Source organism: Vombatus ursinus, unplaced genomic scaffold (genome assembly GCF_900497805.2).
Source record: "Vombatus ursinus unplaced genomic scaffold, bare-nosed wombat genome assembly UNPS02014941.1, whole genome shotgun sequence".
NCBI classification, from domain to species: Eukaryota; Metazoa; Chordata; class Mammalia; order Diprotodontia; family Vombatidae; genus Vombatus; species Vombatus ursinus.
The window spans coordinates 2,000,954-2,014,423 of NW_020954719.1; the positions used below are offsets into that span (position 1 = coordinate 2,000,954).

Below are 13,470 nucleotides of genomic sequence, written 5' to 3' on the forward strand. Positions count from 1 at the left end.
AGAAGCTGTGGTTGGATGGATGGTAGGGGATGTCTTCTCCCGGAGCGCGAGAGCCCTTCTTAGCGGGAAGCTCTTTTCCGTACAACAACATGGCTGCTTCACATCAGAGTGGTATCATGCCCGGGGAGGAGGAGGAAGGGAGAAGCAGAGAGCGGCTGCCGTAAAGGAAGGCAGCTCTTCCTTTCCATCCTCTTCCACCCCCCTCCCCCGCCCCTCACGACTGTCGCAAACCGGTGAATGGAAAGGGAGTTGGGGGAGTGGGGGGAGGGAGGAAAGAAGGGGATTAGCAAGTCAGCGCGGCGCCGCAGGGAGTTTCTGGTGGGGGCGGCCGGAGCCGGGAGCCGGGAGCCGGGAGCCGGGAGCTGGGCCTCAGGTAGACCGGACAAAGCGGGGAGGAGGCAGGAGGTTACTAAAGCGAAGTTGCCAGCACCTCCGCCGCGCAGGCCTGCGGAGAAGGTGGAGGTGGAGCCCTCGCTTCCTGAGCGAGGGAGAAGATGGATCCCAACCGGATCATCCAGGCGCTGAAAGGCACCATCGATCCCAAACTGCGGATCGCGGCCGAGAATGAGCTTAACCAGGTGAGGACGGGGGTCCCCAGGCCCGGAGGGCCCTCCTGAGGCGCTCCCTTTCCTCGTCGCTCGGCGGGACCTCCTTGTACCCTGTTCCCCTCCCACCCTCGGCTCGGGCGTCAGGGCTCCCCCTTTCCAGTGTTTGGGGAAGGGGTGTGCTGATACACCTGTCCGGCCGTCCTGGGCTCTCTGTCTTTCCTTTCCCCTCTCTTTGCCCCTCCCGCCGTCCGGTTTGTCTTTTCCAGTCTGTAGGTCATGCCAAAAGCAGCTTTTTCCAAACCCCAAAGTGCTTAGCTGCTGCAGTTTCTGCCCATCCCACCTCTCCAACTCAGGAGTATGGGTGGAGAAATAGATGCAAAACACAAATCTGAGTCCAGCTTCTGGTCTCCAGGCCAGAAAACCTTTTCTAGGTGTTGTTAGAGACAACCTTGCCCGTTTACTCTCTGCTTCTTTTACTTGAGCCAGGAGAAATGTTCCAGGGACAGAAAAGAATTTTTTTTTTAACGGTGTTCCCTATTAATGGGGTATTGGTATTGATCAAGTAATCTGATTTGTTTGATGGAGTTTCCTGTAGATTTCTAACATTATTTCTTCCATAGACTTCTTTCAATAGGCCGTATTCTGTACTCCAGAAGAGTGTGTTTTCTTTTGTTTATTGCTTATCCTATATGGCCTTGGCCATTTCCCAAAGAAAGATATAAATTTGGAGTTATCTTTCCTCAAATTTCTCACATTACCAAACTCCAGTTGTGTTTTTCTCACCACCTCTTTAAGAGATACCTCTTAAAGACTACAGTACTAAACCTTCTTAGTCTTCTTTGCTTGTTTTTTATGCTAACCCCAGGTTGTTCCCCCCAATCCTATGTACTGGGCCTTCTCTTTTTCCTTACTATACTCCCATGGTCTCAATTATCTCTATGCAGATCAATCTCAGATGTATTTTCCTACCCTAACCTCTTTCCTGACTTTCAGTTCTGATCACTAATTATGTTATGGAACTGGATGTCTTGTAGACGTATTAAAGTCAACACATCCAAAACTGAACCTGTTTTCTTTTCCCTAAAATCTTGCCCTTTTAAAAACTTGCCTATTCCTTTTGAGGGCATCTTCATTTTCCTAATCACCAAAGCTCACAAACACCAGTGTCATCCTCAAATCCTCACCCTGTCTCACCTTCTTCCCCCTCAAACCAATCTGTGGCCAAGTTCTGTCATTTGTACTTTGCTGACATCTTTCTTGTACCCCTGTCCACATCTTCTCTCCTCTGATATTATCCTGGAATCTTGCAGTAGCCTGTTGGTTTGCCTCTCTGTCTTAAGTCTCCCCATTCCAGTCCATTTTCCAATCAGCAATCAAACTGATCTTCCTAAAGGTCTGATCATGTCATCACTTTATTCAGTAAACACCAGTTGCTCCTTTAATGTCCAGGATCAAATATAAAATCTTCTGTTTGACTTTTAAAGCTCTTCATAACTTGGCCTTCCTACCTTTCCAGTCTTCCTACACCTTACTTCCTAACTTCCTACTTCCTTCCTATACACCGACTTTCTGTGAATCAGTGACACTGGCCTCCTTGCTGTCCTTGCACAAGATGCTCTACCTCTTTACTTTGGGCGTTTTCACTGCCTGTTGTCCCCCATGTCTCTTGGATATGGACAGCATTTTCCATCATGAGTATGATCTTCATTCTTGAAGAGATCCAATAATATCATGAGAGTGATTTCTTGACTTTGCTTGTGAATTGGATTTAAGTGAGGTAGAGCTGTGCAAAGTTGGTATCCACACTGTCTACTCCAGAGTCATCTAAGCCCAGTAGTAAGACAAAAGTCAACGCTGTGGGATGCGGTGGATGACCTTGGCCCTTTTTAAGTAAGGGCTTTCCCAGACCTCAGTTTCTCTGAGGCATTCCTTGACTTTTGCCTTCACAAAAATATCTGACCAGGGAAGCCCTGCAAAGTTTCTGGCCAGAACAGAAAACCATTGCTATTTATACTCCTTCCAAGCCATTAGAACCTAAACAATGAGCCATTGAGGGTTGGCCTGGGGGCTCAGGCCTCAAACCATTTGGTGAGTTAGAGGGATGTCTACCCCAAGCATGTGAAGACTTTCCCCACTGCCAATTTGTTCCAATTTGTTCAGCCTTATTATGTCGGCTAAAGTACAGAGCTCTTAGAGCTTGGTCAGACATCAAAGATGCCAGTGTCATCCACTGCATCCTGACTTTTGTCTTGCCACCGAACTTCAATGACTTTTGGGCCACTTTGTGTAACTCTTCCTCACTTAAATGCAATTCATAGGCAAGTCTAGATATCACCCGTCATTGGTCCTGTTCTAAAGCATCGACAAACAACAATTATTGATCATTCAGTGAAAGCCACAGTGATTTGGGCTTAAAGTGCTAGTTGGGTAGCTCCTTTTGAAACACATCGGGCATTGAATTCCTTTGGAGTCCTTTAAAACCAATTATTTTATTTTATTTATTTATTTTTAATTTTCAGTATTCACTTCCATGAGATTTTTGGTTCCAAATTTTCTCCCTATCTCTCCCCTCCTGCCACTCCAAGACGACTTGCAATCTGATATAGGCTCTACATAAACCTATACATAAACCTATTTTCACAGTAGTCATAAAACCAATTTTTTTAAAAGCCTGTTTTTTCCCAGATATATATATATAAAAAAAATTTTTTTCTTTGGCTAGGCAATGGGGTTAAGTGACTTGCCCAGGGTCACACAGCTAGTTAAGTGTCAAGTGTCTGAGGCCTGATTTGAACTCAGGTCCTCCTGATTCCAGGGCTGGAGCTCTATCTACTGCACCACCTAGCTGCCCCCAGATTTATATTTCAAGAAATCATAAATGAAAACTTCATAAGACAAAAAGTAAATTGTTCCAGCTTTTAGAAAAAATCTAGCCCCCGATCCCTAAAATATGTTACAAAAATATATAAGCAACCAAAAATTATTCCTATGGACAGAACATCCATATGTAAGGATGTGATGCCACAAGTGCAGAGAAGGACCACATGTGGCGAGGAGCTGTATTTGTCTGGCTGCAAGGCAGGCAGAACATATATCTCTGGCCTCATCTTCCCTCACCCTTCTCCAAGAGAGACTTTCATTCCTGCCAGGTGTTTTTTGTTTTTTTTTTTCCAGAGCTAGTTCTAAGGGTCTGCAAACCCTCAGTTCTTAGAAGGTGACATAGTCCAAGGAGAGGTGTAGACACCACTCATCTGGCCTGTGACACAAATAGTTGTTGTGGATTGAGCTGGGAACTTGAGACAGGAAGATTTGAGTTAGAATCCAATTTCAGACACATACTGGGGCAAGTCACTTAAACTCTTTGTGTCTCATCTGTAAAAATGGGAAAAATAACAGCACCTGAGGATATGAAATGAGTTAACATGTAGAGCACCTTGCAAGCCTTAAAGCACTACATAATAGCTAGTAGTAGCAGTAGTCATTTTATAAATGCTTCTTGGCTGACCTTTATGTGACAGAATATGTTATTCCTTAAAAAAAAAGTATTGTGAATTGTAGGACTATATCTCCAGCATGTAAACTTCAGTACTTGCAAGGATCTGTGCTTTCTGACTCCAGACTGCAACTTATCCATGCCTGAAAGGCATGTGCTAATATTGTTCATATTCTCCCATAAAAAAGTGTTAAGTTTTAGACTCAGGGGACCTTGGTTTTAATCCTTTCCCTTCTTAATACTACAGAGGTGACCTTGGTCAAGTTTCTTAATTTTTCTAGGCTTCTATTAGAATGTAAACTCTGAAAGGGTAGGGACTGTATTTTTGCTTGTATTTTGTATACCTAGTGCTTATCATAGTAAATACTTAATAAATACTGAATGCCTGCCTTCTTACAAATAGAAAAGTAAGGTAGTTCTCTGCTCTCAAGTAGTTCATGTTCTAATAGGGATATATAGCATGTATAGGAGGTTCCAGTTGCAAGTCATGTGGAAAGACCTAAGCGTCTTTAGGTGCTGGGGCTAAGCAAATAGTAATGTGTCTTCTTTGGTATCATTTCCATTGATAAAATCCTATTGACTTTTTATTTGGAGCCACTTAACTGTGCTGAGGACTTTGGTGGTGAGAACTTTTTTTTAAGCCAAAGAAGCTGTGGTGCTGCAGCATATTCAGAGATAATCACCAGATTGAATCTGCCAAAACGTTTGTTTTCCTGGACAGTGGTTGCAAGGGCTAGTCTACAAGCAAAGCCAGGGATCTTAGGGTAGCCAAATACTGCTTTCCTGGGGCTCTTGTGCTTACCTGCCCGTTGGCTGTTGGTTAGTGGTTGTTGTCAATGGTGGCAGGAATGGCGGGTCTCTTCTCCGCAAGGCTTGCTGCCTTTATTGACTCGGCTAGGAGAGCCAAGTTGAAAACAGGGCTGGTAGCCTAGGGTAGCTATTTCCGGGTCTCTTGGACTCAGATTCCTGGGCTGATTATACTTGGGTCTGAGATGGGATGGTATTTCAGCTGAATCTTAAAGGAAGCCAAAGATTCTTAGGATTTGGAAGATGAGAAAGAACATTTTAGGCATGAGAATAACCATTGCAAAGTCACAGACAGATTTTCTGATTTTTATACAAATTTGAATGCTGTTTGAATCTTTTCCTACTCTCACTACATATATAGAGTTTTTCTTCTAAATCGGTTCCCTTTTGAATGCTCAGAGCTGTACTCTGATCAAACCCTTTGCCACCCTAATTAAATTTGTAGGATTTCTCCCCACTGTGCATATTGTGATGACTAGTGATAGGAGCTTTCTAATCAAACACTTAATCACACGGATCATATTCATGGAGTTTCTTGATAAGCTTGGAGAATGAAGGGTTATGTGTGAGAAACAGCTAGTGGGCCAGTATGCCTGGATTTTAGAGTTCCTGGAAGAGAGTAAGAATGTAAGGAAACTGGATATGTAGGAAAGGACCAGGTTATTGAAGTTTAAAATACCAAACAAAGGACTTCATATTTGATCTTGGAGGTAATAATGATAACCTGGAGTTTTTTGAGTAGGAGGACATAGACTTACCTTTAAAACATCATTTTCTTATTTATCTATGTGAAGGATAGTCCAGGTTAAGGGTGGTAAGGACCTGAACTAGAGTGGTGGTTGTGAAAGTGGAAAGAAGGGGACATATATAAGAAAGAAGTGTTGAGAGAAAGAAATTCCAAGATTTGGCAGCCATTTGAATTTGTGGGATGATCTAGGTGACTTGAAGTTCAGAAGAGGGATGGATTTGGGATGAAAAGATAATGAGTTCTGTTTTGGACATGTTGAGTTTGAGATACCTACAGGACATCCAGTTAAATATGTATAACAGGTCCTGCAGGACTGGTGCTGAGGAGAGAGAATAGGACTGGATAAATAGAAGAACCATCTGCATAGAGATGATTAACTCCTTGGAATCCTATGTGATCATCAAGTGAGAGATTATAGAGGAGAGATTCTTAACCAGGGGTCTGTGAACTTGATTTTTTGAACATTTTGATAGCTGTATTTCAAGTTTTCCTTATAATTCTATGTATTTTATTTTATGCATCTAAAAATGTTATTCAGAGAAAGGGTCCATATATTTCACAAATTTACAAAGGAGCCCATGAAACAAGTAAACCAAAAAAAAATTAAGAACTTGTGGTATAGAAGGGGATGCTTAGGACAGAATCTTGGGGGGGCGGGGGCAACCAAAGGTAGTGGTTATGACATTGTTGAAGAGCCAGGAAGAGAATGAGGAGAGTTCAGACAGTAAGAAATAAGCCAAGAGAGAGCAAGTCAGGAAGACCCAAGGAGGAAAGTTCAAGAAGGATTAGGATTGAGAAGAGGTCGTTAGATTTGGGTAACAGAAGTTTCAACTGATTGTTGAGGTTGGAAGGCAGATTTCAGTGGGTTTAGAAGAGAGGAAGAGGAGAGGAAGTGGATGTACCATGTGTTGATGTCTTTCTCAAGGAATTTGGTTGGTAAGAGTCGAAGGCTTGAGATGATAGCATTTAGGAATGGTAAGATTTAGCAAGGTTCTTTTTTTTTTAATTTTAAGATAAGGAATATTAGGGCATGTTATTCAAAGTCGGGAAGAATCCAGCAGATAGAGAAAAAGTGAAGATTAGAGAGTGGGCAGTGAGTGGAGAAGATGGAAGGGGATGGGAGTACATAGAGAGGTGTTGACCTTGGTAAGCAGAAGGACTCCTTTATCATCAGAGCTTGGAATGAAGGAGGAGAGAGTTGCTGAAGATATCAGAAAGTTGTGAGAAGTTGAGGGGAGAAGATCTTATTCAGTGGCCTCCATTGTTTTGTGGAGCCTGGTAAGAGAGGGTTGTATGGGACGTTTGAGGAGAGTCAAAATACTTAGAACAGCTGCTGTGGTTAGTGTGATAGGAAATCAATTAGGGAAGAACAGCAGGATTGCCTTACTGCAGTGAGGGCCTGGTTGAAATTAGCTAGCTTAAATCTGTAGTGGACTCAGTCATCATGGTGTCATGATTTCCTTTAGCATGTTCAGCAACATGCAAATGGGTGGGAGTAATCTGGGGCTAGAATTTGGCCAAGTATGATAAGTAATAGAATAAGGAGATAAAGGTTTCAAGAGTGGAGGATAATGTAGAATTGAACTGGTTTACCATCCTTGTCAAGATTGAGAAGGGAGAAGAATATAGTCAGGGCAGGTTAGAACTGTCGCTGTGGGCTGGGATAGTTTTTTTTAAAATTTTTTAAATTTTAGACAAATACTAAAACTTAAATATGTAATAAGAAAAGAAAAAGAAACATTATAAACTTAAATATAAAATAAGAAAAGAAAAAACATGTCATGTGCACACCAGAACATAGGAGAGAATTCAGAGTGTATAGCAATGATTTTCCATTTCAAGAAAGCCTATAGGGGCAGCTAGGTGGCGCAGTGGATAGAACACCAGCCCTGAAGTCAGGAGGACCTGAGTTGAAATTCGGCCTCACACCAAACACTTGACACTTACTAGCTGTGTGACCCTGGGCAAGTCACTTAACCCCAATTGCCTTAAAAAAAAAAGCCTATATATTAAACATTAAACGTTATGTTGAAAGCTGTCCATCTTTGCTTCCTTGTAGATTTTCTTTTGTTCTTTCTGTACTCTTTTTATTTTGTTCTTTTCCCCCATTTCCTTCCACCTTTCCCCCACCCTGAGGCTACAATTAAGCATGGCTGTATTTATATATAGATATTGATATATACACATACATATATATCTATATGTATCTATCTGCATATATACACACACATACATACATACATATACATATATGAATATATACTTTCCTTAAGAGATTCTACTCCTATTCTTTGTTTTTATGTTTGTGTGTATCTCTTTTTTCCTATTTCTCCTAACTCTTCTACTTTACTTCTACCTACTGCCTTGCCCTCCTATTGCTGAACCTATCCCTCCTCCAGTGATCCCTCCCTTATCTTCCTGTTCCCCTTAATCTAAATATCCTTTTGTATACCCCTTTGACCTGTTCCCTCATCATCCCCTCTGAAGATCTCTCCTTTGTCCTCCCCCATCCTCTTAGAGTTTTATTTCTTTCTAAATTTAGAAGACTTTTATACTCTTGTAGATGTATATGTACATCTACATCTTGAACCCATTCCTTATGAAAGTAGGTTTCTAGAACTAACAACCCCTCTCCCCCATTTAATTCCTCTATATTGGATCTTCTTCTCCCACCTCTTTTGTATAAGATAATTACTCTTTTAGTTGTTCTTGAACAGTTTTACTTTCTGAAGTCATGTCATACTCATATCCCGATCTTTCTTATAAGCTATGTAATCACTGTTATAAGCTACATAATTACTAATAACAATCTTAGACATAGGTTTTACATTTTACATACATAAAAGGTAAACATTCTGTTCTTATTGAGTCCCTTGTAATTGGTCATTGGCATGTACCTTATATTTCTCTTGGCTCTTGTGTGTCAAATCTTCTATTGAGTTCAGGTTTTTTTTTTTTATTTTTAACAAAGTCCTGAGAGTCTAACAATTCACTAACAATTCTCCTCTGAAGACAAACCTGAGTCTTCTCTATTCCCATAATAGCTCTCTCTGTTTGGATTCTTTCTCCTTTGCCTGTGCATTTTTTTTTTTGGTAATAGTTTAGTTTTTATAATCACCTCTAGTCCTGGGATATGGGTGATAATGCCTCTGCCCTCAGATCCTTTTCAGTTCTCCTCTCTGAGTTTGAACTCAAACCAAGAGAGTCTAACAATTCATTAAATCCTTTTTTTCCATTCAGAGTTATGCTTTGCTGAGTATGATATTTTTAGCTGGTAGCCCAGTTCTTTTGCTCTTTGATAGATAGTGTTCCAAGATCTTCGATCTTTTAGTGTCGCCACTGCTAGGTCTTGTGTGATTCTAATTGTGGTACTGCCCTGTGTAAATTGTTTTTTACTTGTTGCTCGAAATCCTTGAGCTGGGGGTTTCAGAATTTGGTTATAATATTCCTGTGAGTTTTCCTCGTAGGATCTTTTTCATGTGGTGATTGGTAGATTTTTTCTGCTTCGAACTTTTCCTTCTTGTTCTAATGCTTCAGGACAATTTTCTTCAATTATGTCTCCTATTGTATCAAGATTCTTTTTTTTTTTTTGACATAGCTTTTAGGTAATCTGATTATTCTTATGTTTTCTCTTCTTGATCTTTTCTCCAGATCAGTTGTTTTTCTTATGAGATGTTTCACATTCTCTTCTGTTTTTTCATTCTTTATATATATATATATATATTTATTCTTCATCTCTTATAACTTCATTGGCTTTCCCTTCCCCAGTTCTTTTTCATAATCTTGTTTTTCTTGGATTATTCTTGTTTTTCTTTTTAGTTTTTCCTCAATCTCATTTGATTTTTTGAAATCTTTTTTAAGTTCTTTAGTGAATTCTTTTTCGGTAGGTGACCATTTGACATTACTCTTTGAGGTAGAAGAGGGTTTCTTTGCTTCAGTATACTCCTCTGAAGACGAACCTGAGTCTTCTCTATTCCCATAATAGCTCTCTCTGGTTGGATTCTTTCTCCTTTGCCTGTGCATTTTTTTTTTTTTTTTTTGGTAATAGTTTAGTTTTTATAATCACCTCTAGTCCTGGGGTATGGGTGATAGTGCCTCTGCCCTCAGATCCTTTTCAGTTTTCCCCTCTGAGTTTGAACTCAAACCAAGACCTCCAGCCTGCTATAAGTGCCCACCGCCAGTGGCCCCTTGCCCCACCCACTGCCGCTTCACTTACCAGACTTGTGCTGGTTCCTTCTAGCCTGCACCACATCTCCACAGCACAGCTGGATCTGGTGTTCCTTGTCAGCAGAGGTTCCTTAGACCTTCCCCAGCTCAGCCACCCAATTCCCTTCATTTGGGGTGGGGGTATGGTGGGGTGGGGGAAGAACTGTAAAAGTTCCCAAGACTGGGCCCATGCAGCCTCCCAAACCAACTAACCCAGGACTTGCAGCTTGTTGTTTAAGTGGTCCCTAGCCTGGGGGTGTTTACTATTCACGGAAACCTCCTACTGGGATTTTTCTTCTGATCTTCTGGGTTTGTCTCAGGAGGACCCCTGTTCTGCCCCTACTCATTTATTTTCACCTGTCTATGTTCACACTGAGGCATTATTTTATCTCTTTTGTGGAGGAAAATCTTGAGAGCTTGAAATTTTCTGCCCTACTCCACCATCTTCCCAGAATCCTCTCCCTTGGGATAGTTATAAAGGATTGAGGGATTGGAGGTCAGTCATGAAGTCAACAAGCATGTATATATGTATATATGTATGTACGTATGTGGGGTGTATGGGATATATGGATGTTGCTTCTGCATATCACTCAATCAGTGGTTGGAGTCAGAAGTAGTTTTTCCACAAAATATCTAGTAGAAAGGAATGCAGTCTGGGGGCTAGGTGGAAGTTGAACAAAGGGAGTTATATTAGAATAAGAAAACACTTTTGGTGGTGAATAGACTAACAGGTGGGAAAACCAGTTCTGAGGTTAACATAAAAAGGGGTGTTCCCAAGTAAAGGCCAGGGTCGAGGAATTGTGGGGAATTGGAGATGTAATTAGGGGCAGAGACTCACATGGGGAAATTAGGTGCTTGGGATAGGCAATAATCTCTATAGTACCCAGCGAATGGGGAAACAGGGGAAGGAAATTCGAATGGGGAATAGGGAATAAAAAGGTGTGCATTTGTCAATACAGGTGCTCTCACATGTGTGCTCTCACACATATGTATGGGACACCTGGCCTTCCCAGGTCGTTAATAAAGCTTCTTCCTGATTCGACAATGACTTCTTGGAATTCGTGATATTAATATAGATAACAGTATGTGTGTATTAATTCATTCCTGAACCCCACTACCTTTTACTAAAAATAACCTTAGAAGGAAAAACATCGAGGGCAAAATGTTTTAGTGATATGAGCCAGGGAATCAACTGATGTGTGTTCCAGTCTTGATCTAATCCCAGATGATGGAATCAGAGAGACTGACGAATGAAGGTAAAGGTGGCACTAATATTCAGAAAAGAGAAGACAGAACGAAAACAGTTAAGTCTGACATAGTGAAAATACAACCTTTGGAAATTTAAGTAGGAAATCATTAAAGCAGCATAGATAGCCAAATAGATACCAGCAGGAAAATTTGTGAAAAAGAGAAGCCTTTTGGCTTTTGTACTTTTGTTCTGTCCAAATTTCATGCAGAAGACTTAGTTGTAAAGGGAGAATTCAATTTCAGTAGTATTTTATTTTTTCTAATTCCAAATAAAGACAATTTTCAACATTCAGTTTTTGAAAGATTTTTGAGTTCCAAATTTTTCTTCTTTCCTTCTCCCCCCCCAAGACAGCAAGTAATCTGATACAGGCTATACATGTGCAATAATGTAAAACATCTCTCCACATTAGTCATGTTGTAAAAAAAGAAACAGAACAAAAGGGAAAAGAACACAGAAAAAAAATGTGAAAATAGTATACTTTGATCTGCATTCAGATTCCATTAGTTCTTTCTCTGGATTTGGATAGCATTTTCCATCATGAGTTTTTTGGAATTGTCTTGGATCATTGTATTGCTCAGAAGAGCTAAGTCAATCATAGTTGATCATCACACAGTGTTCTCTGCTCACTTCACTCAGCATCAGTTCATGTAAGTCTTCCTAGGTGTTTCTGAAAGCTGCCTTCTGCTCATCATTTCTTACAGCACAATAGTATCCCATTACATTCATATACCACAGCTTGTTTATACATTCCCCAGTTGATGAGCATCCCCTTAATTTCCAGTTCTTTGCCGCCACAAAAAGAGCTGCTATAAATATTTTTGCATATATGGGCCTTTTTTTATTATCTCTTTGGGATACAGTGGTATTGCTGGATCAAAGGGTATCTACACTTTTATAGCCCTTTGGGCAAATCAGCTAGCATTTAATAAGTACCCACTGGGATTATGTGCTTCAACATTGACCATTTTTTTAATCTTTGCCAATTTGTTTGGTGTGAAAGGAAACTTCAGTTATTTTAATTTGCATTTCTTATAGCATTATGCTATTAATAGTTTAGAATTCTTTTGAGAACAATTTATTCATATTTAAGAGGAATAGCTTCTGGTTCTATATACTTACTTTGATTATATATTTGAAATAATAGAGGTATTTGGTACAAGGATTTTTTCCTAATTGTCAGTTTCCCCTATCTGCATTGAGTTTGTGTATGTAAAAGTTTTTTAATTTCATGTAATTAAAACTGTTTTATCCTTTGTGATTGCCTCTATCTTTTCTTAATGTCTTTGAGATATAGGCCTGGTAGTGGTATTACTGGATCAAAGGATATGCACAGTTTTATAGCCTTTTGGGCATAGTTCCCAATTATTCTCCATAATGATTGGATCAGTTCCCAACTCCACCAGTATAGTGCATTGGTGTCCAAGTTTTTCCACATTTCCACATTCCAACATTTATCATTTTCCTTTTTTGTCATATTAGTCAATCTGATAGGTATAGGATGGTAACTCAGTTGTTTTAATTTGAATTTCTCTAATCAGAAGTAATTTAAAGCTCTTTTTCATATGACTATAGATAGCTTTGATTACTTTGTCTTAAAATAGCCTGTTCATATTCTTTGACCATTTATCAATTGAGGAATGGCTCTTATTTTTATAAATTTGATTCAGCTATCTATATTTAGACGTTCAGTCTTATTGCCTCTGGGCACCTACTCAGGCTGTATCTTTAAGACTGGTAGGCTGCTGGTTTGTTTGCCTGCGTTTGCCCTGGCTGTGCTGGCAGGGCAATTACTTATTTCTTGTGGGCTTTTGGCTGCCTTTTTGTGTATCTGAAGTGGAATAAGTCACTTGTGTAGTTTCTCATTGGATTTTTTTGATCATCTTTAAGTTTGGTACCACTTTCAGGTTTTTAATGGTGCATGCAGGAGCTGGGCAGTCTGTCAGTATTTAGGCAGGTAAGTGTAACACATATTACTGATCTGTAAAGAATGACATGAATGATTTAGAGAAATATGAGAAGGGATATATGAAGTGATACAGAATAAACAAAACAGAGTTAAAAGAACAATATGCAGTGACCAAAGTAAAGTCATCATGTAGTAGCATGAAACTATTCAAAAACAGTGATAAATGTTAGTACTGTAATGTCAAAATTCAAGGACATATATATCCTTTTCTTTGAAAAATTGATAATTTAGCTTTTTCCCTCTAGGGAAAGTACTTGTAAAGGAGTTTAGTTATCTATTAGGAAATATCTTGAGTCAAAACAAAATGTGTCAATACATCTAAAAAAACAACAACAAAAACTTAAGTTCTTGTTAAGGCCCTTTATATTCTTTCTATTTGTATTTCTCTGGCTATTTTCACTGATTTTTGAAATTTTTCTTTTCTGAAATGTAATATTCAGTTTCTTTTGTTTT

At 39.8% G+C, this 13,470-nt stretch overlaps 1 protein-coding gene across 1 annotated transcript in view; it reads left to right on the forward strand.

Moving 5' to 3' along the window:
* The first annotated feature begins 355 nt into the window (after positions 1-355).
* Positions 356-13,470, forward strand: part of IPO8 (importin 8) — a 144,293-nt gene continuing 131,178 nt past the window's right edge. The window contains exon 1 of the mRNA XM_027844354.1: positions 356-578. Coding sequence (XP_027700155.1) covers positions 495-578 — 84 coding nt within the window. The 5' untranslated portion in view covers positions 356-494. The remainder of the gene's footprint in view (positions 579-13,470) is intronic.